This window comes from Amia ocellicauda, chromosome 16 (genome assembly GCF_036373705.1).
Source record: "Amia ocellicauda isolate fAmiCal2 chromosome 16, fAmiCal2.hap1, whole genome shotgun sequence".
In the NCBI taxonomy this organism is placed as follows: domain Eukaryota; kingdom Metazoa; phylum Chordata; class Actinopteri; order Amiiformes; family Amiidae; genus Amia; species Amia ocellicauda.
In genome coordinates this window covers 5,668,461-5,692,951 of record NC_089865.1, presented here as the reverse complement: position 1 = coordinate 5,692,951, position 24,491 = coordinate 5,668,461, and the positions used below count along the sequence as shown (strand labels likewise).

The 24,491-nt window shown below is 40.8% G+C and overlaps 1 protein-coding gene across 1 annotated transcript in view; it reads left to right on the top strand.

Moving 5' to 3' along the window:
• gli2a (GLI family zinc finger 2a) overlaps positions 1 to 14,062 on the top strand; it is a 91,538-nt gene extending 77,476 nt beyond the window's left edge. Inside the window, exons 9-14 of the mRNA XM_066687612.1 lie at positions 867 to 1,007; positions 3,453 to 3,602; positions 4,563 to 4,727; positions 6,738 to 7,019; positions 9,238 to 9,571; positions 10,426 to 14,062. Coding sequence (XP_066543709.1) covers positions 867 to 1,007; positions 3,453 to 3,602; positions 4,563 to 4,727; positions 6,738 to 7,019; positions 9,238 to 9,571; positions 10,426 to 12,791 — 3,438 coding nt within the window. The 3' untranslated portion in view covers positions 12,792 to 14,062. The remainder of the gene's footprint in view (positions 1 to 866; positions 1,008 to 3,452; positions 3,603 to 4,562; positions 4,728 to 6,737; positions 7,020 to 9,237; positions 9,572 to 10,425) is intronic.
• Positions 14,063 to 24,491: the final 10,429 nt, after the last annotated feature.

Genomic DNA, 24,491 nt, shown 5'->3' with positions numbered 1-24,491 from the left:
ATCTGAGGCAGGTTTCAGCATGATGCATGGGGACGGCTATGAACGGAATCATCTGGGGGCCCGGAGAATTGATGAAGATAGCATATCAGGGAAAGATAAACATGCTGTAGTCAGCATGTTGAGGGCGAAGAGCTGCATCTCAGGAGCATGGAGCTTAGGTGCACGTCAACAGTTATGAAACCGCACAGCCTGAAAACAATTTTAGCTGCCTCAGGGGTAGGCCTCTATCAAGGCAACTTTTTTTTCCCCCCCCTCTCTCTTTTAAAGAGACTCCAAGAGAACAGCCTTATCGTATCAAGACTTTATGCCGTTTCCATCGGAGCAAATTCATTCCTTTTAATCGCCGGCTTGAAACTAAACTTTGGTTGTTAAACAAAAATGGAGATAAAACATTCTTTTCCATTCCCACATTAAGAGGCTTAACTCTTTTCCGCCGAAGAAACAAACCATCAGCTGAGCCCTGATTGGTTATCTTGGTCTGCAGTGCTGGAGCACATGTGAAGGTCCGAGAAGAATCAGATTCTATCAAATTTGATATTAAAACATTGCTGCAACTCGGATGGTATAGCAAGAAAGTGAGGACCAGTAGGCCTCCTCTCATCCCAGCGCACCAGTCTCCTTTATCTTTAAATGCGGAGCCTAAATAGGTGTCCCCGAGCCAACCTTGTAATTGGAATAATCTGGGTGTTTTCCTATTGCCTGTGAGCTGCTCGTTAGTGGATTTAGTGGAGATAAAGGAGGTGCTGTCATTGTGTGAGGTGGCAGAAGTGGGGGGGAGGACACCACACTATCTTAAAAGAATACACTATACTTCTGTATGTGCTCAACTTACAAGGCCAGTACTTATGCCCTATATTATTAAACAGGATCATCTCGGAGGCATTCTGGACCTGAAAGAAGATCTAGATAAGGATGAATGCAAGCAAGAACCCGAGGTCATCTACGAGACCAACTGCCATTGGGAAGGCTGTTCGAAAGAGTACGACACCCAAGACCAGCTCGTTCATGTAAGTATAACAGGGCGAGTCTGGGGAGTACAGCATTACAAGGGGATGTCAGTTACAACCATAAATAACAAGACTGTTTTGAGTTCTTAGCACTAAAAGACAGTCGGAGACAATGCATATGTAAACACAACGCTATAACATGAATAAATATGCTGAAATGTTTAGAAAGGTTCATTCAACGATGAAATGGCAGGATAAAGCACATGTTCATAAACATCAGGCAAACCCTCATTAGTTCTATTTTATATTCCTCTCGAGATTCACCACCAAAAATATGTTTAAATGATCAGCTACATTAACAAATCCTTTTTCACTATTTACAGTGCACTGAGGAATCTTTTCACACCAGTGAATATTATATTCTTTCTTTGAAAATGACACCATTGATACACTTTTTTCCAAAAGTGGGGATATTTTACCTCAGTGATATTTTTGTGAAATGAGCCTGTTGATCACAGCAGTAAGACTGCAGCTCTGTGGCACAGCTGCCTGGGAAGAAGTTATACTGACCCTTGAACTCTGCGCCTGTGAACCTTGACCTCAAGGGCCCAGTTTAAATCTGTCATCACGCAGGGAGTGCTAAATCCCAAAGCACCTTCACCTTTTATTTTTCAAAGCTGCCCGCTTAACTAGGTTTCTCGGCTGACACTGACAAAATCCATGTATCAAGATGTTTAGTGTGAAAAGTCTGAACCTAAAGGGGTCCATATTACATTCCTGCCAGATAGCACGTTCTATTCAGTGAGACTGTTCACACGAGTCCTACACGCCAATGCCACTCGAGACAAGCTGAAACCAGTTTTAGTCTTGACTGTATCATCTCCTCTGTTTTCAATATGCTTAAAAGATTACGCTTAATACTAGACTGATGTGATCTTAGGTAGGTGTCAACATTGTGTTGAAAACATACACCACTGGATTCAAAATAATAATGGGAAAGCAAAGAACAACTAGCTTAGTTATCCACTTTAATAGGTACACTGTAACAGTGACAATAATAATAATATCAATAACAACAGCAATAATTATTATTGTTGATGAGAAATGTTCTATCAAAAGAGAAAGTGGTTGTAAAGCCATATAATGTTAACAACACATATGGGGGAAACAGTAACCATTTGGCAGTAATTAATTAATTAGCACCATTCGAACCTATGTCTCTTTTGATGTGCTTTTTTATGAGACCTTTGATGTCTGGCACCTGAAAGCCCAGTTTAATACAGGGCTTTAACTCATTCACAGCACGCCAGGCCCTTAGTGGAACAGGTTTGTTCTAAAGGGCATCGTTTTGGGAGGCATTCCGGCCTGTCAGTGAAGCAGAGAGAAATAAATGTGCTCCGAGTTCCTGTGCTGTGGAGTCACACTGCGATTCTCTGTTCAGGGAGTTTTGTTTCCCTTTTTTCTACACTATTTTTCAAACTACAGCATGTTACAAATTAGTTACGATGAGTCTCTTCTGTTATACTTTCATGTGTTACATTTTACTTGTGCAAAATGTAGAACAAATCCACCAGAAAAAAAAATATTCAGATTGCTCTCCAAGATTTATAATTAGTGAAAACTGTAGAAATGGATGTTCAAGCCATCGTGTGAGTGAAATAAACTACAAAATCTCAGCTGATTCCTCCTGAACCACTGCAGACCTTTTGACCATTTGTGGGATTTCCATAAGGCTGTAAAGGTGCTAATTAAGGGATTTTAGGAAACGGTTTACGTATTACGCCACGTTTGCCTTTACTCATGACTTATTCTGCAAGCCGAAACAGGACGTCACTTAAGGAAGGCGGCTTTAAAAGGCAATTACAGGGGTTCAGGGAAAATGCGCCGATATACATCAGCACTTGTGTGCGAGTGTGTGAGGTAGAGAACACACAAAGCAATTGTGGCCTGAGCCGGGGTTTAGAGTTACCAATGTTATATGCAAAAGTGCTTTCCTTATGGTCCAGTTTGGTCAGTTCTATGAATGAGCCAAAAAAGATAAAGACAGATAATTTCTTTCCCCTTTTTTTTCAGTTAAAAAACAATGCCTTCAAAGACATCCATTTCAGTGGGATATACACATAGAAATCTAACAGGAAATCTGACTGATGACATTCTTTTTCATGTCTTTGATAAATTGCTTTTTTCTTTTTCTTTTTTTGGCCAAACCGGAAACCGAGGGCTGTTTTCACAAGCCCTTATTCGCACGAGCCTCTGACGATTTAGTGCTATCTGAACAAGAAAGTGTGATACAAGTTAAGCTTACAACATATATAATTTAAATATTAAACTAAAGATATGCACACAATAAATGATGAATATATTAATATATATACAGACTTCTGGAACAGCTAATATCCATACAGTATAGAGAAATCCTTGGCTGGATTGGATGACAGTGTCTGCAGGACCTGTGCACTAACTATTTATTTGTTTTATTCCCCCCTGGTGGTTTTGGATCTTCAGCACATCAATAATGACCACATCCACGGGGAGAAGAAGGAGTTTGTGTGCCGGTGGGAGGAGTGCTCCCGGGAGCAGAAGCCCTTCAAGGCGCAGTACATGCTGGTGGTGCACATGAGGCGGCATACGGGGGAGAAGCCACACAAGTGCACTGTGAGTTATCAGTCCCGGCGAGCGCCGAGCGGCACACACACTTAACACCCCGCCGCCGCAGCCCGACCCGGGAGCCACCGCGCTGATATAGGCCGCAGCAGACACAGCGGAGCTCCCGGGGGGCCGGAGAGGGAGTGGGGGGGACCGCAGCACAGGATCGAGGCCTGCGTACCCTTTGCCACGACCCACAGATTTGTTTTTTCTTGTCCTTTGTCCAAAGCCTCCTACATTTTGTGTCATATTAAAAACCTTCATGGGATAATGAGTTGGGGGTTGGTGGTGGAAAGAATAGAGGCTGAAGGGCGTGATTATGATTGCTAATTTGCAGTTACAGTCTTGTTTACATGGAAAGATAACTAAAGCCGAGATTTTGTGAAGCCCAGTAACGTCCTGAAGGAATATTACACATTGCCTACCGGTATAATGTAACACCTACGCCAAAACATATCCCACAATCTCACTCTGTGTATTGTGTGTAATTCTCTATGGCTGTCGCCTTCTGCTGAGACTCTCATTCACGAGACTGATTGAACGTCCTGTTAAAGCAGCCTCTCAGATGGCTTATCAAAGCTGACGGACAGGAAGGGTACAGGGAAGCTAATTACAGTTGGAAGAACATGAGCGGCCTATTGGCATTTATTAAGACTTAAAGCCTGTCCTCTACATCCCTAATGTACGTCTCTGAGTCACTGCCTGTCTTTCACAATTGACAGTTGTCTTTTTTGGAGATGGTACAATATTAGTTTCCCTCCTACTATCAGGCATCTTTTAAATAAATAAGCAAATCACCTTTAATAAATATATAACATGGCACAGTAGGAAATGAGAAATACAGGAAATAACAGGAATGTAACTACACTATACTAGTACAAGTGAAGATGGCCTGGTTCAATTAAAAAGGTGGATTCTACGCGCAGAGGTTTATTTGTTTCTTTACGTATTTATTTATTGTCCTTTCAGTTTGAGGGATGTGCCAAAGCCTACTCCCGACTAGAGAATCTAAAGACCCACCTGCGCTCTCACACTGGGGAGAAGCCGTACGTGTGCGAACACGAGGGCTGCAACAAGGCCTTCTCCAACGCCTCGGACCGCGCCAAGCACCAGAACCGGACCCACTCCAATGAGGTACTGGCCTTCACCGGGCGCACAGTGGTGCCCAGGCCCTCGCCCTACAGCAGAGGGAGCTTCGCTTGGATAATTTCAATAATGTGCTGTTTAGAATTAACTCCATTTGCGGCTCCTAGGAAAAAAACTCAAATCACACTCTATAGCAAATGTGTGCTTATTTGTGACATATTGTTTTTGTATGTACTCATTTAGGTAGCAACTGTTTCTTTTTGTCATTTTCCAAAAAGTCACCGAAGCTATTAAATATGCAAAACATTGTTACACATCCTTAGTAAACCATCTGCTTAGTATGCATCTGTACTTTAACAAGCATTTGATTCACAAGCATCATTAACATGCTCTCGGTTAACTTGTTAATTAACATTGAGAGTGAAAACGGTGTACTCTATATGAGATAATGTTACAGGATGCTTCTAGATGATGTGAACATTTGTTTAATAGTCTGAGGTTGGAGACAACCATCATGAAGCTTCTTGCTCTATCGTACCATTGATAGACCTGTTCCCTTAATAAGTATTCTGAGCAGAGCGCTTCTGTGAGGGAGTTTGGTTTATTTATATAAAACGTTCTGCTTCTCCTTCTGCACAATTGGGCTGCAGATGCCACAAAGATAATTTCCTTATACAGTATGATATGATTAGAGTTTGCCATCTGACTGGGTTTTCCTAGTAAGAAATCTATTCAAGGTACATACACATTTATTTTATTTCTATTTATGTTATTTTCTAATTCTTCAAACGCATCCGATCTTATACTTTGGCTCAAAGCCAAACGGAGTCTAACCCGACTCCACCAAGGAGACGCACACAATACTGTTTATTCTAGTGTGGGTGAGGGGGCAGTCTGAACACTATCAACCTTTGTAAAGAAAATCCCACCATCCCGGAGAGTTCATCAGAGATTTGCATGCATATTAGGATCAATGGACTCAGAATATAGATGATCATTGTTCTCGATTTGTAACGACAATAGAAGTGGTTGGTTGTGGCTTTACTGGTCGCTGGAGTAATTTACAATGATCAAGAAACTACTTGGAGAGTTAAGATACGCAATTCCTTACACCTTAAAGGTACAGGCCTTAATTATATACAATGAGAATCATTATAATACATCCAAGACATCTTACATCAAGTTTTGCTTTTATTTTTGGCATCTGCGGAACAACGTTTGTCTTGAGACGGACATCCTAGGAGCCAACCCTCCCTCAGAACTTTGTTTGGCTCAAAACTTAGTTGTTGTCATTTTTTTTTTGTAATTAGTTGTCACAGCAGGAGCACAGTGCAAATTTGCAAGTGATCAATGGCTCCGTATCTCAATCTATATTCAGACCCGTACAAATTTCACTTCCACATTGGAATAGGATTGCCGCCCTCCTTGGGATTTTGTCTTGCCAGGTAATTGTTCTTCAGAGTGCACCCCCTGTCCCATTAACAATAATTTAGTGTAAAGAATGAAGCAAAGGTTTAACTAGAGTGTATGATACCCACACAAAAAAAAAAAAACACATCCGAGAGAATCAACTACACCCCTGCGGCGTACGGACCACCTGCAGATTGCGAATACATTATTAGACCTGGAAGCGTTTCAAGTCCCCGAATACGCAGGTGGTCTGTGATGCCAATGAAGTTATCATCAACATCTTTGCTAATTACCCAAGTGTAACTTGTATTTCATTCATAATCAGTCTTAGCTGGATGGCTCGTGACTTGATTTGCCTGCCCATTCACATCTGCTGTTGGCCCGCTTAATGATCTATAGCAGCTCGAGCCATCTGCAGTTAAAAGCACCTCGGGGATCGCGAGAGTCCAACGTCTTTGAGACATCAGTGATGGCTTCACTACATTACTGCACTCCAACTCAGTGATATCTTACGAGTTTATAATATCTTATCTGTGGGAAGCACAAGTTTGGCACATACAAACAGAAGACACACGTGTTCAGAGCAGATCATACGAACATAAACAAATTGAAACCCCCAAAACTTATTGTTCCATATTATTCTTTTAGAAACCATACGTCTGCAAGATCCCAGGCTGTACAAAGCGATACACGGACCCCAGCTCTCTTAGGAAGCATGTAAAGACTGTCCACGGGCCCGAAGCCCACGTCACAAAGAAACAACGCAATGATGGCCACCCCCGGCCTCAGCCCCCGAAGGAGAACGGGGAGAACGAGGCGAATGCCAAGCAGAGCGCCCGGGGAGCGGAAGAGAAGGTAGAAGCCAACAGCACAACTAGAGGCGTGGAGGACTGCTTACAAGTGAAGTCAATTAAAACAGAGAACTCTGTGGTAAGACTGGACAACGCCATCATATCCGTATTTTGCATGGTCTCAAAAGAGAATGTCAGACAGCGATTTTGACTGTTTGCTAGTACTAATTTGTCTCTTTCAATTACTTTCTGGAAAGGTTTTTAGTTGGACTGGACAGAATCACAGTCAAGCAATAGACGCGTTTTATCACATTGAAGAGTAAAGAACAGGGGTCCAAACTTGCCTTGTGTAACTTCATTATTGTCGATGTCTATTAAGTACCAGATGCACATATCTCTCCCTTTTCCAGACCCTGGCATTGGCCCCTTAGCTTGAAGTATTTACTGAATGATTATACACTATCCTTTCGGAGAGCTCCTACAATTCGAAAGCTCAACCTAAACTATATTATGATTTCTTACTATGACATCATATATGTATAGTATTGTACATAGACAGAAAGTGTGTTTGTAGTAACATAGTACAATGCTTGTTATTCTTAAAAGATACAGCTGATAATAATGCAAAAATGACATTTGCTGTCCAGGACTTATATAATATTAATATTAATATAATATTAATGTAAGATTTTTGTGACAACGCTTTCCCAGTTATACTAACACCTGTACCTTGTTCTCTGCATGTTAACCTTTCTTGTCTTTTAAGTCTTTTAACACGTTCCTCTGCCTGTTACTTCAATGTCTCTTTTTCTCTTCCATTGTACATTCCTTAAGGACAGACATTACTAAGGTGAGCACAGCTCTCGTTTGGCTTTCCTTTAAACATTGCAGAATTTAAGCCTAATTATATTGCATGACTCAGAAAAATGATACTTCTCTGGTGTTGAAAACCAAGAAATAACGTTTGTGTTTAAATTACGGCTTATTACATTTCACCCTATACTTTTATATTTAGCAATATCTTGTGTGTGTTTCAAGCGATTCAAACCATTTTCATGACTTCATTTGTTTTACGTGGGAAACAGTGTAACCACCCAGTTACAGTGCAGAAAACCCACTAATTTATTAGCTTTATCATTTAATATCGCAAAGCTATCTTCAGCTCCCTTGAGCTCTCCGTTTCCAAGCTCCACGTTGCTGCTGCTGTGGAACGAGTTCTGGTCAGAATGATTTTCTCATTAAAAGCAATTTGAGGCGAGTTCAGTGCAAAGAAAGTTTACCTTGTTTTCCTAATGTCTTCAGATCAATGTGTCTCTGTTTGGCACTGGAGTGGATGTTTAACAAGGCTTTGTCACATTTAAGTTTGTGTTTGAACTCCTATTTTGTGACCATGACTCTTAAAGAATGCAGTCGAGGGTAGGCCATGGGCTATATGGTGAGGTACTTTTCTGGCAGGAGAATGTGTAGTTCACCGCAGAGGTTAAATAAGTTGCTTAGGCTGGATTTTGCAGCTGTCCTCAGCTGGAGTACTTTAATGTAACAAGAGGTTGCTTTGTAGAGAGACCTAACAACTAGAGACAGGTTAACTGCTGTTGAGGTAAAAATGTGTAGTATATGAGATAAAGTTTTGGGTTTGCATGCTTATTTCTGCTGTCACTACCTGCCTTTAAAGCTGAAATTAGCATTGTTAATCCATGTCCATTTCTCAATTACAGCACAGAGAACTGGTGATCAATACAGCATTTGTTAATAGTTGCTTTTCTTTAAAATGACTCTCAGGTGATGTTTTTTCTTTCAAAAACAACTCAACTAAGATTGATTCTTAACCAGCTTTTCACTCCAAGAGATCCAAGAAAGTACACTGACTGTCTAGTTAATTTCTCTGCATCACCCGAGTGTTGGGCGACAGCACACTGACTAGTTAATTACTCCGTCAACAGGCGCACGGCTCTGTATCACCTGATTGCAGTTTAAAGAGTGTCATTTTAATGGAAAGCAATTATTAATAAATGGGTGATTCGTCATCAGATTTCATCGAGAAACTGACATGGATTAATTACGCTAATTGCAGCCTTAAAGGCATGTATTGACAGCAGAATTAAAATAAAAAGATCAAAAGTAGGCAGCCCTGCATGTTATAAAGGTACAAAATGATTCAGACCATTCCAGCTACTGCAGACAATGCTATTTAGAATTAAAATTCAGCAAGGAATTGGTTGTAAAAGGACTGTTTGTTTTAACAAATGCTAAAAAAGGAGAATGCAGGGTAAACCAAAAGCAACGAATTAAAAAAAGTTCCAACGGCCATGTACTGAAGACTCCGACCCTCAACTGACTGTCTTTCTCCTTCACACCAGATGTATCAGTCCAGCCCTGGTGGTCAGTCGTCGTGCAGCAGTGAGCCATCCCCTCTTGGCAGTGCCACCAACAATGACAGTGGAGTAGAGATGGCCCTGCACAGCGGGGGCAGCCTGGGAGACCTGACTGCCCTGGACGAGGCCCCTGTTGTGGACTCCACCGTTTCCTCTGGGACCTCGACCGTTGGCCTTCAGATGCGCAAAAACATGTCAGCAACCCACAGACTTGAACAACTCAAGAAGGAGAAACTAAAGACGGTGAGGGATTCTTGTTCCTGGGCCAGCCCAGCTCCTCAAGTGCGAAACACCAAGCTTCCTCCCATATCAACTAATGGTAAGTGAAGAATGAAAAAATGAAGTGAAAAAATAATAATAATGATTAAATATGACTGCTGTAAACCTTTGATTTAACAGACCCCCATTGCACAATGAGTTTTGTCCAAAGATCAGACAGCAACAGACTAATTCCTGTATTGGGGAAATCAGTCTGGTCAATATTTGCCTCTTCCCCTTCATGGGTACATTATTTATTTTTAAGGTTTTTTTTTTGGTTTTGAAATATGTCAAAATAAGATAAATAAAAATGGAAAATCAGTTGTACAATACATTTACAGCACTTTTGACCAGTTACTTGCTTATCTAAGTGTAAACTTCATGAATGTTGTCGTAAGAAATGAAATTGGCAATGCGAGTGCATTTTATGAAACAATGTACAAAACTGTAGTACAGTATTAGTACTGTAATGTATGAATATTTTTTTATAATATTTTATAATGATTGTTACTGAACTATCAGTAAGTAGTTTGCATGTGGTAGGGTGTGATTTAGTGCTTTAATACATCGTTAGGCCAACGGACTCTATGGACACCCCTCCCCCCCATCAGTGCGTTAAACTGAGCGATCACTGTAATTTCAAAACTAATATGATTTATAAAGTCATACAAATAGTAGGAGTTCATCATTACAAGACCTTTGAGAAACCTGTGGTTTAGCAGCTAATAGCAAAACCACAAATTCAAGAGATGAATGTTTGGAACTCTATGAATAAGCCAGAAACCAAACTAGATTTAAGAAGGAAATTAACAACCTGATATGCAAGACTTTTCAGATATAAGTATTGAAAACAGCTGTTTTTAAGACCGAAAAAGTAACATACTACATTCTGACGTGTCGTTTATGCTTTTTTAGGTTCTTTACTGGAGAGTTCAAGTATCGGTGGTTCCACTGCTGTGTTCCCCAACCCGCGAATAAACGAGCTGTCTTCCAACGACGTGACGATGCTCAACCAGCTGAACTCAGAGCGCAGAGACAGCACCACCAGCACGGTCAGCTCCGTCTACACCCTCAGCCGCAGGTCATCAGGAATATCGCCTTGCTATTCCAGCCGCCGCTCCAGTGAGGCCTCCCAGTTCGGCGGGCGGCACAACAATATCAGCTCGGCAGACTCCTACGACCCCATCTCCACGGACATGTCCCGCCGGTCCAGCGAGGCCAGCCAGTGCGGTGGATTACCCAGCCTCCTCAACCTCACACCTGCCCAGCACTACCGGCTTAAGGCCAAGTATGCCGCTGCCACGGGAGGACCACCTCCAACGCCTCTGCCAAACATGGAGCGCATGGGCCTTAAAGCTCGGATGGCCCTCTTTGGGGATGGCCATGACTCCTCATCTCACTCTTTCCATCATCCGAGTGTGCCGAGAAGATGCAGCGATACAGCTTATGGTGCACCTGGCATGATGCCCCATGAAGTCCCTGGGAATGTCATCCGACGTGCCAGCGACCCTGTCCGGAGACCAGCCATGGATCCCCTGTCCCTGCCCAGAGTCCAGCGTTTCAACAGCATGAACAATATGAACCCTCTTCCTCCGACGATGGAGAGGCGGAACTTCAGCCTGCAGAACTATACTCGCTCAGACGGCAGTCTCCACAGGCACCCCTACACGTCTAGGCCACCTAGCATCTCTGAAAACGCTGTCATGGAAACAATGGCTGGCGACATGGACAACCCAAACACGGAAGATGACATAATGCTTCCCGATGACGTCGTCCAGTACCTAAGATCTCAAAATGGTGGATCTGCTCAGGACATCAGTGCATCGGGGTACGGCAGCCAAGTGCAAGGTTTCCAATTTAACGCACTTTCACAGCAACTGCAGCAACAGCAGTTCTGCGGTCAGCGTAGGATGGCCATGGTCGATGCCAACATGAACCAGTCAGGGCAAATTTTGCCACCCTGCCAGGCAAGTCCAGGAAACCAACAGCAGTTCCCCACATCGCCAAATGTGAATAAAAATAATATGCCTGTCCAGTGGAATGAGGTCAGCTCAGGTACTGGGAACGGGACGCCGAGCCAAACTAAGCAGCAGTTTGTTCGCGGGAACTTAGCTGTAGTCCAGCAAAAACAAAACTTTGGACAGTATCAAAACCCCAGTGCGAACCAGCAAGTCATGCAGATGAATCAGAGCATTGCACACGCGGCACAGCAGGGTTATATGCAGAGGACCTCCGGCGTAAATTCCCAAAGGATGAACTGTATGCAACAGAGACAGCAGCAAGTGAACCCGTGTCCGAACCTTAACGAGCAAGTGAGCCCACAACAGGGGTACAACCAGAACAACCCAGTCCTCCTTCCCAATGCCACCAATGGAAATGCCAGCCAGTTGACTCCTTGCAGTAACATGACAAGCAACTCTGCAGGGATGTTGAACGGAAACAGCAGAGGGAGGGCCATGCAAACGCAAGAACTGCCAAACTACAGGTCTCGGCCTCAGCCTCAGCCTGCAGTCGCTCAAAACCATGTCACCTTTGCCAGTGAAGGGTATAACTCGGTGGCTTCCCAGATGAACCCTAACCAGCAGAATTACATCCGAGCCCCACAGGCTGCAATAACAAGTCCGTCAAGCCAAAACTTCAATCAAGCATTGATGCAACCTCGGCCACCGACAGAATCCAACGCCCTGAACAGACAGCATTCGGGGCCAAGTACGATGCAGCAACATGGGTATTTGAGAAGTCCACAGTCTGCCTACAGCACAAGCCCTGGCCATGCCACGTCGGAGGCCAGCCCAAAAAGGTCCAGTACCGTGGCCCCCCAGAACCAGCAGTGTGCAAATGGCAACAGGAACAACAATCTGATGTTCTATACGGGACAGTTTCACATGTATGAACACAACGGGAACTTCAATGCCCAGGTTTCCTGTGCCGGGCAGCCCCCACCACCGCAACAGTGTTCCTCGGACACGGTGAACGCAGCCATGGCCTCCCCAGGGGTCAACCAGGTCTCCAGCACAGTGGACTCTCAGGGTGTGGAGCACGCTCAGATAGACTTTGACGCCATGATGGACGACGGCGATCACTCCAGCTTGATGTCAGGGACCATCAGCCCCGGTCTGCTTCAGAACCTCTCCCAGAATTCCTCCCGTCTCACAACGCCGCGCAACTCTTTGACATTACCGTCCATGCCAGCTGGAGTCAGCAACATGGCCATCGGAGACATGAGCTCGATGCTGACGGCTCTGGCGGAGGAGAGCAAGTTTCTCAATCTGATGTCTTAAGAAAGTGTATTAATATAATAATATCAATAATAATAATGATAACATCAACAACAAGAATGATAACAAGACAATTAAAATATGATACATGTTAAAAATGTCTACTCCTGACTGTGTGTAACAAATAACTGAACAAATCTTCTAGGTGGTCACAGAAGAGAGAGAACCGGGACTTGGCACCTAATGGCGTCCAATAGGAAAATACATTTTGGTGTATTTTTTATTTCTTTTCCTTTCTATTTCTTTTTGTTTTGTTTTTTAAGGATACAAAAAAGATGTTTAGTGGACAATATGGACCTGATACTTCTAAGAAAAGCTTCTGTAGAGGCAAATCGTTTAAATAATTTGTTTTATTGTCTCCAACCATGTGTGTATTTTTGTGTACAGTATTACCTATTAGTCAAGAAACTAAGATGGCATTTTTTGTTACCAAAAAAGCCATACTTTTTCTTTATAGGGAAATCTATGACCAGGATATAAATATGCCACTGGAGAGCATTTATGCTGTTTCCCTTTGTGAGTGTGTTGAAACCATTGTGATAAGTGCCTTGCTATATTGTATCTTTGACTAATAGTAAGAGCCTACACATACTTCAAGTTAATTTGTAATGTACTGACAGAAAAAAAAACATAAGGGTATTTAGAAAGCTTTTTTTATTGTTATTAATTTCCTGTTTAATATACAAGGTACATAACCTAAATTATGTTTAGGATTTTGTAATGATTTGATTGTTACATCTGTCATTATTCATACACTAAAAAGTGGTGCTGTTTCTCCACAAAGTAGAGCACAAAACGCCCCTTGAAACACAACACTCAACCCTGTAAGACACTGATAGACAACCTATACTCATCATTTTAGTCTGTTTTACTACAAATATCCTCTGAAAACGAAGTAATCTGGTTTTGTCACAAACGTTATATAATTTAAGAAACAGTGGCATATCTCAATGTCAGTCAGGAAAGCACATTAATCGTGACTGGAAATATATTTTACTGATTTTCAAAGGAATATGCAAGTACTCAGTACTTATTCTATGGAGATTAAAAGCCAATTACTGTAGTTGGTGAAGTCAAAGACTTAAAAGAATTCTGCCCTTCAACAAAACGGCACTGGAGAAAAGTTTCAAGGACAGCATAATAATATCAACTCTTTGGTTTTGTTTGTTGGAATTACAAAGAGCATTTTGTACACGACCGAGCACCTTTAGTGTGCTGGGTATGTATATAGCTTTTGTACATTTTATAAAATACAGTAACATTTTTTTACTTAAGTCCTGTGTGGCAAGTCTTTTGAAATCACATGCTTCTTTCCCATGGGATGCATGAAAGCAAGCATCATTATTTTAGGTCTCCAGTAAAACCTAATGAATCCTAGGAGCAAAAAAATCATACACGTTGGATTGCAAGCATGAAGAGATTAATCATAATCTAACATTCATTCCTAAGGTATCATGAGGAGTTGTTTTTCTTGCACTTATCTGTTTGTTTTTGTTTGTCCTAGAAAACTAAAAGCAATGCTGAAAAGTACAAAACAACTGCACCTCACTGGAGCAGTTCTCCCCAGCACCCATTAATAATGCACAGAAATCCACTGTATCCGGCATTTAAAAGCTTTATAATAATTTATAAATAATACATTATTTAGATTAAAACATGCAATTAAAAAAAAAAAAGGTATACTTATTAGTACCTAATTTGGATGCCAGCTAAGCAATGGTATATTTCTTTTCAATACCGAGGTATTCCTTTTTTCCATTGCAATATATTTTTTCTTTACTCTGTCTCCCCCCCATGCACTGTAGGGCCACAAGCCAGAGTACTTAATACGTCAATTCATTATGGATATGCAAATTGTATTTATTTATTTTTTAATTCAAGATTTAGAAAAATACATTAAAGATTATATGGGGATGTTACCATCTTACGCCAATACAGACTTTAAAAAGACAATGCACCACTCTGGAGGTAATTAAACTGCTTTGAAAAATATCCATATAAATTTCATCCATAATGTTGGCAAGGGCATAATCCCAGTTCTTTCCGAAACCAAATGAAAAAGGATACTCCAAAAACACTGAATGCATACACTAAGCAGTTTCTAAAGTTAGCCAGCATGTTGTCCAAAATTAACAATGGCAGATTGGCCCCAAGGAAATGGTTTTAGAAACCACATGAAGCGGTGAGAGGCTTTGGGACTCAGCGATGTATTTAAGCTAAGGGAACAAATGATTTTATTTTGACATTGAATACTGCAGAGAATGTGTTTGATCCTAATTTGCTGATTGCTTTTGCCACTAGAATCTCTTATTCTTTCTGAGAAAAGAAGAGGCAGGAAAAAATAGCCCCAGGATAAAAAATAAAAAAAGAAAGAAAGAAATGAACAAAGAAAAAAAGGTTAGCGCGAGAACTGGCTTGTTCAAAAACGACAATCATTTGGAAGCAAGGCTAACAGGACAACATAACTTTTAGGTAACAAAATGCATGCACAAGTAGGTAAAGTAACCAAAATTAATTTGCTCAAATTAATCAGCTCCAGAACACATTATAAGGATCACAGAATTCCTCACTATTACACAATACAAGATCAGTAGACTGGCAAACCAATATTAGGGTGAAAAGGGGTGAACATTTCATGCCAAACAGAAATGTGAGTGAATATTTGAAAGGAATCCACTTTATTTCTTCGAATTCCTGTCTGACCCTTAAGATTCAACAGAATACAGTCCATCACTTGCAGTTGCGTGTGTAAATATACTGCCTCCACAGTAAACAAAGGAACCTGCTCAGCCCCATCACAGATGCACACAATACCATGAAACGAACTACCGTTATTAGCTGGGTGGAGAGTCTGCGTACACAACAGGACACAACACGGATGGCACTGCGAGTGGGTTTTGTAGTGCCATGGAACATCAAATGTACGACTACCACAGTCTGTTTATTTACACCAAAAACGACTTGAAAAAGAGCCCTAATTGAATAAAATCAGAAGATACTGAACGCCAATGTGTGTGAAGTAGACTGGTGAGAACAAAAAGCAGAGAAAGGTATTAAGTTACGGTACTGGCACGAATGAGGTCAGTTCGCAGCGCTGACACTTTTTGTGAACTCGGCAGATTTCCCGCCAGCAGCTGGGCTATTTTGATTTGATTAAATGTAGTACATATCTGTAGCACACTTTGGGAGAATCGTCTCCTAAAAGCAGCTCTCCATCACAAATGTGGGAGAAAGTCTCTCTGATCAATATACACATAGAAATATTCCAGATCAAAACGAGTTACCAGTTCATTTGCTTTAGTCAAGGGTATAAACAAATCCTAATGATCCAGGTTTGTCTGGTGGCAGATTAGTTAAGGACACTCACTGTGCTTTTCATTCATGGTGATCAATGATCGCCAAAATACTTCTAGTGGGGCGATAATAAGCGTAGTGCATTGTTATTAATGAGCAGTATCTGACGTCTGTTGTTTTTTCTCTTCTCCCATTACAGAATCAAACACTCGTAGATATAGGAAGGAGGCAATTAATCCTTGGTATTTTAGTGGTTTTCCAACACCGTTTTATCCCCCTAAAGTGGTTGGGTTATAAGGGTGCTTTATTAGCTCTCCCGCTTTCATCGCTCTTGCCCGGCCTGCAGCCCCCTGCGCAGCTGTTTCTCGCCATCGCCACGAGACAGCTGGCCAAAAGCAGCTGCTGACAGACCTCAGCTTCGGGACGGAAACACAATTTTCTGGGAGTAGACAAAGCAATTTATTTAAAAAATCCCTTTACATAACAATATAGCAGAGGGGCGATTTAAAACGGTTATTCTGATTCCACTCAGGAGAAAAAAAAAGCAGTGCGAACATCTAGTGAAGTATCGCCGGCTGTCGCAGCGGTCCCAAACCTCATCCAAATGGGCCAGAAGTCAAGGGTGAGATGTAATAAACCAGCATAATGTTGCTGTTAGAACAACTCTTCGGAAAAATATTTTATCTTTGTGGTTTGTCCTTAGATGTAATTATGGGCATCAATTCGATCGATATGAAAAAACAGGGTGGAGACGAGGGTTCTCACATATTGAAATGAGATGTACTACAGCTGTCGCCAATGTAGCTTGTGTTAAATGCTCACAATTTAAAAATATTTAAATGGCAGAAGGAAAGGCTCTATCCCTACCAATGTGGTTGTAACAAGGAGACGTACGTTTATTAACCTCTTCTATTTAAATGAAGCCTAAATTATACACAGCTGAGGAGCCAGATTTGATTGTTTTCATACATTTGCCTTCATCCAAGCTGTCCCACAGTACATGTTTTTTCAAGCAGGGTGGCAGGGAGAGATGTGTATATAGAATTTAAATAGATCAATAATAAATATTGTTCTTATTGAGAAAATCATACCTACATTATCAGATATAAAGACATATGTGTATAATAGAAATCGAGGTAAGGGTTGATAAAAATGTAAATAAAAATAAAAACAACAAAGTAAACAGACAGCTATGCACACAGTGTCGTGTTAAGAGGGTGCCAAGATGGCCGACCTTGCTCACATTACCCTCCCCAGAAGTCATTTGGGATGAATCATTGCCTGCTGTCACCTGACCTGTACAGAAGTGGCTATTGGTCACGTGACAGCATAGAAGTCGGACGTTGAACATTACCTGTCTGAAGGGGAGCAACAGTGCGATTGAGAGAGAACAGATAGTGATTAAGTCTTTAACTTTTGGCTTTTGGACTGGGACCGACTTGGCACTATGATCTGGCTCAGTTTGCTTGGATTTGTGCGTTTGTGTTTTGTCCCGGCAGAAGCTTAACTCCCTGGCTTCCTGAGAGGGACTACAAGAACACGCAGCTAATGCTAAATCAGAAGCAAGGATTTTTTCCCTTTGCATTAATTCACTTCAGACCCACTGTACATAAAAAAAACCTCCCATTTCATCCCATGCGTCCTCATTGTGTGTCTGTGAATCTAATAGCTACGCACATCTTTAGTAGAAAAGACTATGAGCAAAACAATACAAAAGATAACTTGCTTGGAAAAAGCAACAGTAGGCCTGCAGTGCTTTTAATTCATAATTCAGTGAAAGTTCTCCTGACAATATTCTTGACCGAACCCTTTCATCTAACAAGTGTTTGAAAGCAGAATAATCTTTTGTCCCTGAACCACTTCAGATGAGTCCAGCTGGAGACGGACAAAAGATCATTGTTGGTGGCAGGGCAGGGTCAGGACTGAAAGTTCAGCATTTATCAGGCATATATCAGGAGGAAAAAATGAAATGTGGCAGATTTATTAAAGCTTTTATGTTGTTTAACTGACAACTGTTACAGCAGAATGTTTTCTACAGAAAACTACAGTTTAAGTCTTGAACATCCCCATTCCTTAACTATAAAATAGATGTAGCACATTAGCTAAATTATTTGTTATGGTACATCAGATGCATTTTTGGTAACAATGAATTATGGCAGAACCAAACAAATTGTCCATGAACAATAAGTGGGGAGGAAGCAATTTCCCCACATTCATTTAGTATATATTTTAGAATTTCAAAAATGTATTAAATGTATCACCAATACCTTGTCAACATGAAGTCATGAACAGTTTCATTTAATTACATTTTGATTCCTGTTGGTGATTTTTACTGGCTTTTTTTTTTAATAGACCTTTCACTGAAGGCGCTATTTTAAGAAACAACGTCATGTAATTCCTTGCTCTTTGACCTGTGAAGATAGGTCATCATAATATACAGGGTCACATTGCTGGCTCTCAGTCAGCCTTTATCATGGGCTAAACGGTCATTAGCATCAAAGGATTTCAGAACACAAAAAACTCTATTGAGATCTATTGAATTATGACCTGGGTCACACAGTGGGAAACTCTTTCAATGGGTACGAGGTCCCCTGTTGATGTCAGTAGCTCTGTAACCAGCACATTTATTGGTTTGAAATCATCTTCCATAAAGGAGCATGTTTGGATTTGCCTCATAATGCTCATTGAATGCCACAAGGCCCCTCTCTGACCCTTGACCTCAAAATCTAACACCATTGCAAGGTCACCGTGAGTCAGTCCTTACCCACGTTGTTAAGCAATGTCATGGTTTATTCAGGAATTCTGATCAAATCACTCTAGAATACTGAAACATGTTGACTTTTAACCTATTAAATTACTTTTTAAAGAGGAAATAAATATTGCTTTAATACCCTATTTCTTATGGTAGTGTTAGATTCTCTCTCTCCCTCAAAGCTGTTGTTCATTTTGAATTTTAAAATAAATATTTTTATCAGTGCATCATTTGGGAAAGATAAGTTACATCCAGTACATAAAGACATTGTCATAACTTTGGTGTTTTGGTATTAATAATGTTATATCAGCCTCCACTATGATAATTAATACATGGTTTATGGTATACTATTGCCCCCAGCTTCCACCAGTTGTCTGAACATGCTAAGCTGGGAGTATGCTGGCAACCTTCATGCAATTTCTGTTCCTGCTGGTAATTCTAGGTCGTTTTTTTGTATTATTATTTTGTTTTGCATTATAGCCTGTTCAAATACCCACTTCAACACAATGGCCATGTCATTAAACTTTAATAGCTTTAATAGGGACAGCTATATCCAAAATGTATGTGTTGTTTAATAATCTTATCATTTTTAACATAACATTATGGGTTCAGTTAACATCACATGTAGCATCAGGAAACCTATATCAACATACAGAAGGTTGAAGGATCTCTCTCCCACAGGCTTGACCTCACAGAAGAGATTTTTCCCAGAAGAACTGTTTAAATGTATGACTGATACTGTCCTTGAGTATCATCTGTGATACATTTGCAAAGAAATAAACAATAATAATAATAATAATAATAATAATAATAAAATCAGGCTTTGGATGCATCACTATTTGCACAATATCTGTGAAAAATTACCTATTCACTGACATCCCTATCTATTGAAATCCATGTTTGGGGGGATGGGGGTAGGAGGTGACAGCCTGGTTGGCCAAGGCAAGATCTCCAGGGTCTCATACTGGAGATCCTGTCAATTTCAACAAGGAGATAAATTACAGTGGTGCTCCGAGGAGGCTGTGTAAAGCCTCCTGATGGTCTATGTAGTTCAATGCCCTCCTCAAGTTAATTGCTTATAAAATAAAACATTAAGGCATTAACACTTTGACTTTGCATTATTACATATGTCATACACTAACAAGATGGAATCTTCGCGGAAGATTGTATCCTGCGTTGCAAAGTGCGGACGGCTTTCTTGTTATGAATAGAATTTGCAAGCTGTGCCAGCGTTGATGGATCATGCTTTAAAATTCTTGATAGGTCATTCATTTTTATTATACCAATATGAAGCAAATCCTATAGAATATCAGCCGCGCCTGGACGCCAAAAGACAAAATTAATTTAGGAATCAATTTGAATGCCCGGTCAAAACTGAGCTTTCCTGTCATAAGCTTGCGGGATGTATAATATGCAGAGATTAGTCATATTTTTGCTGTTCTAATTGAACATTATTAGAAAATCCCATTTAAAACTAAATCATTCCACACAAAAAGCTTGTGCACTTGCATTTTATGCTGAGGCAAGGGAAGGTAGCTACCAGGATTGGGAGCTGTTGCAGGTCATGGGATGTTGATCGTCTTTGTAAATGATTTTAAGCAAATAACTTTTAAATAGTTCCGACAGCAGCCTGTAACACTGAGTTGGAGAGGAATGCTTTGGTATTGTGTTATATTTAATTAATAAGGTTAGAAAAACTGAGGCACTCGAAGTACGTTTGGTCTCATGCAGCTTTATGTAAATGTGCTTCAAGCTGCTACTTAAATGAATAAGAGCAGTTACTGCCCTAACCTCTCTCAGGCTTAGAGCCCGGTGAGAGTAGAGAGACTCTCAGATCTCTGCCTGATTACAAAAAGACATCTGTAAGTCCATCCATAGGGGAATACAGCTAAATATGTAGATGTGTTGGAGGTAAGGTGGCTAATGCATTAGCTGTGATTTTCCTACTTGAAGACGAATGATGAAAGCTTCCCTGAAGGACTGCTGTGGTACAAAAACAAATCAGGTATAAAAGTGTCAGAATCCTTTTCAGGTAGACGTGAGTGTGTGTACAGGATTGTCGGGCCCTTTTAAAACCATTACTGCCCTGTGACGCTGAGAAGAGCTTCTCGACAGCTTGACAGAGGATTACATGGCAAGGAAATGTAAATGTATCACAGATTTGAAAGGTGAAATTCTGAGCAGCCTTTCATTACAAAAAACGTGTTGTGTTCAGCAAGGACAATGACTCCCGTCTCTAGAAAGGAAATCTCAGATCAACAAGTCTACATACACCCATACACACACATTCCCATATATAGTTCATGCACATTATTTATAATCAGTCTTAATGAATGAGCAATTCCTTTTACAAGGACAGTGAATAATGTTTATGAACTCTGAAATGCCATTTGATCATCCATCCTCCAGCAGAGAAGGATAATACAGATACCAGCTTTTCACCACCCTGATTGCTGTTGCACGTCTTCAGCTTTATTTTGGCTCGGTCCTTTTCATTCCCGCACCGCACACACTTCAGTGCTTCAGGTGCACACGTGAAACCTAATTCTCGGCAGAGTAACTGGAGCATTTCAGGCAATGACTAGCTGAAGAAAAATATGTAGTTTTAAAAGAAGTCAATGAAGATAGGGGTAACCTTTCAGGCTATATCTTACAAAAGAATATGGGGGAAAAAGGTCTCCAGTTTCAGATGCTTGAAACAGTGTTGAGAGGGGATTACTGGCTAATTGTAATTGGAATTTACTTCACTATAATGTAGACTGTGTGACTATATAACTATTCCTTGGAAACCCTCAAATAAATCAGTGCATATGTTACTTTAGCGTTTCTAGTCTTTGTCCTTGGTGTATTTCAGAATTTACCCAAATGACTTTGATCAGCAAAATAATAAAGTCAGATTGTGCATTTGCAGAAAAGTGAAGCAACAGCATATGAAACGTAATGCATGGTAAGCTTCCATTTTCCATTCACTCCCATGTTTGCTTTTTAAAATCTCTCTCAGTCATGGAAGCCGGGCTGTGATGAGGCTGTTTGCCCGAGTCCTAGGTGGAATCCAAACCGTGGTCCCTTGGACTTCAAAACGCCAACTCGAATGCTACGCTAATAGAGCCAGCGGCCTCTGTGAAGTTATAGATTCATATTTTATGCCCCACTAATTATCACATCTACCACTGCAATGCAAACAGCTGAGATCTGTCAGTTACGAAAGTCTACACAAGTGTATCATAAGATCAGTCTGGCTGCTGTAACAAACCTATATCAGTGTGTAAAGTCACATTCCTATATCGGTGCAAAAAGACAGAGAACCTAATGACAGTGATGTGTCAGAGGAATGTTAATGGAAGGAGAGGCGATCCTGAATATTTAAAAAGCAGCGCTGAGGGCCAGCAAGTTAACCCCTGGAGGTGGGATGTGAGGTGTATTAATAACTCATGTGAATGTCCTTATGACTTATAGCCCCATCATTATAATAAGACTGTGGCAGAAGGATTATTAACTCAAAGGCCATAATGGACACAATGTCTCTACCTGGTGAAAATTTATATTCTGTGCCTTGGCACCCTGTACCTCTCCACGATGGGAAAGATACCCTCTGGCTTAGTTAGTGCAGTATGGCCATAGCCTAGATCAAAGCCTGGAATTAAATCTTTAGTGTCTTGCAAGAGAGTGTGAACCAATTACAAGCTACCCACTTACAAGTGAAGGTGTCCCTGCTACGACGGTAGGATCTTCAAAGGGACGAGATATACATCCAAGCCCACGTGCACGGCTTTATACTCACAAAGCATGCATTGGCAATAGAAGAGCACAGCATGGTATGGGCAGGAACGCTCAGCTGACGGGCCTTAGTGTTTATCTGAACTGCTTTGTTGTCTGCGGTCTGTTTGTGTGTGTGTGTGTGTGTGTGTGCACATGCTCTCACACAGCACAGCGTCACGAGCAACGCTAAATGAAAAAGTTGTGGCGAAGACTATAGCTACCAAAAATGGCCTCCAGCTGCAGAAAAACAAACACCCGTCTGCAGCCCAGCACCTTGGCAGCGATGACAGCCCCTATCCATCCAGAGAAGCTGGGCACCCTCATACAGGAAGTCCCCGTTCATTTGCACCCACAACCAGATCAGCCGTCAGCCTCCAATCAGCGGGGCCTACGATCCCCTATCGTCTTATTTTATCAACACGCAGTTGCCAGGGCCCGGGGGGGACAGAGCGCCTGTTTGTACAGGAGTCTATCAAAACACCGCCAGGCTGGTTCCTTGCTGCTGAATTTACAGTGGAGGTTTTCTTGGCCGATAGGTCATAAAAGACACTAAATTATACCATATAGCGGTAGCATTGACCTCTCGTGGTACGGCACTGTAAATATTACACAGCCCCTCAGTTTCAGGTTGGTTTGTACGTACTTCTGTCAGGGTACATTTTACCATTTTAAGAAAATGATTGTGCTATAGCAGGATCTTTATTATTGTTAATATCATTATTAGTAGTAGTAGTAGTAGTAGGAGTAGTCAAACCCCCCACAGTTGGCAGTTTGTCAGCTCTTTAACCTAACTTACATAGTATCACTAACCTACCTGCTATTTCACTACTGTTAGAATATCACATACTGTCACTGATGCATACTACTCCTAACCTAAATATTCATACTACTTGGACTTCTAACCTGCATACTACCATCAACAATATTCAATATTATTTTATGCAAAACATACTATCGCATGCAGACACAGTATCTTCGGATACTTTTTAAAAATTCTAGTTTATTCATGTGCTTATGTACATACATGAGTCAGACACCTGAAACAATGCAGTTCTTTTAGGAAATATCAAATTCATGAATAATGTATTTTTCGGTGAATACTTCTGGGTACGGTCTGTGATAACCTATCAAGATAATTTTGTTATACAGCTAATGATTGAAGTATACTGTCACTCATCAGAATCCAAGAATAACTTATCTGTATAATTTATCTAATGGCAGCAGATTCATTCACTGTAATTGATTAGAACGTGCCAGAAATAGAATTGGGCGACGGAGAAATAATTGATTTTCTCTACATATACGGCTTTCAGTAATAGAGAACAACACTTGTGCCTTTCACAACACTAGACACCATTCTGGTAAAAAAATCTTAAAATACCTGTTCAAACTGAATTAAGGTCATTGTAAAGGGAGCTCAAGTGTTACTGTCACAACCACAAGTAAATATGTGGAATAGGAGAAATGCATTTACGACAAAAAGATGTGGATGTCTAGTTATCAGGCCTTTCTAAAAAATAATCTAAAGAGTGTTACCTTAATGCTAATAGTATTATCAGTCTAATGAACTAATTACCCATACATATTCATGATTTGTTACTATGCAAAATAGCATCTGTTTTTGAATAACTTGCCATCTGTTTTCAGGACTTTGCTAACAAAAAAATTGGTTAACTAACCAATAACACATACAGTAAGCTTGTATTAAGCATAAGTGTAATTATTAGTTTATTTTTTCTCCAAATTAAGCGACTGCTTCATTAGTGATAGACTGGTGTGGCATCATTCATGAGAAAAACTAGAATCACAAAAAGTCATACCCTGAACTTTTCTATTCCAGAAAAAAAAGGGCTGACATTATCATCTAAGTTACAACAAACTAATACATTAATTGCATC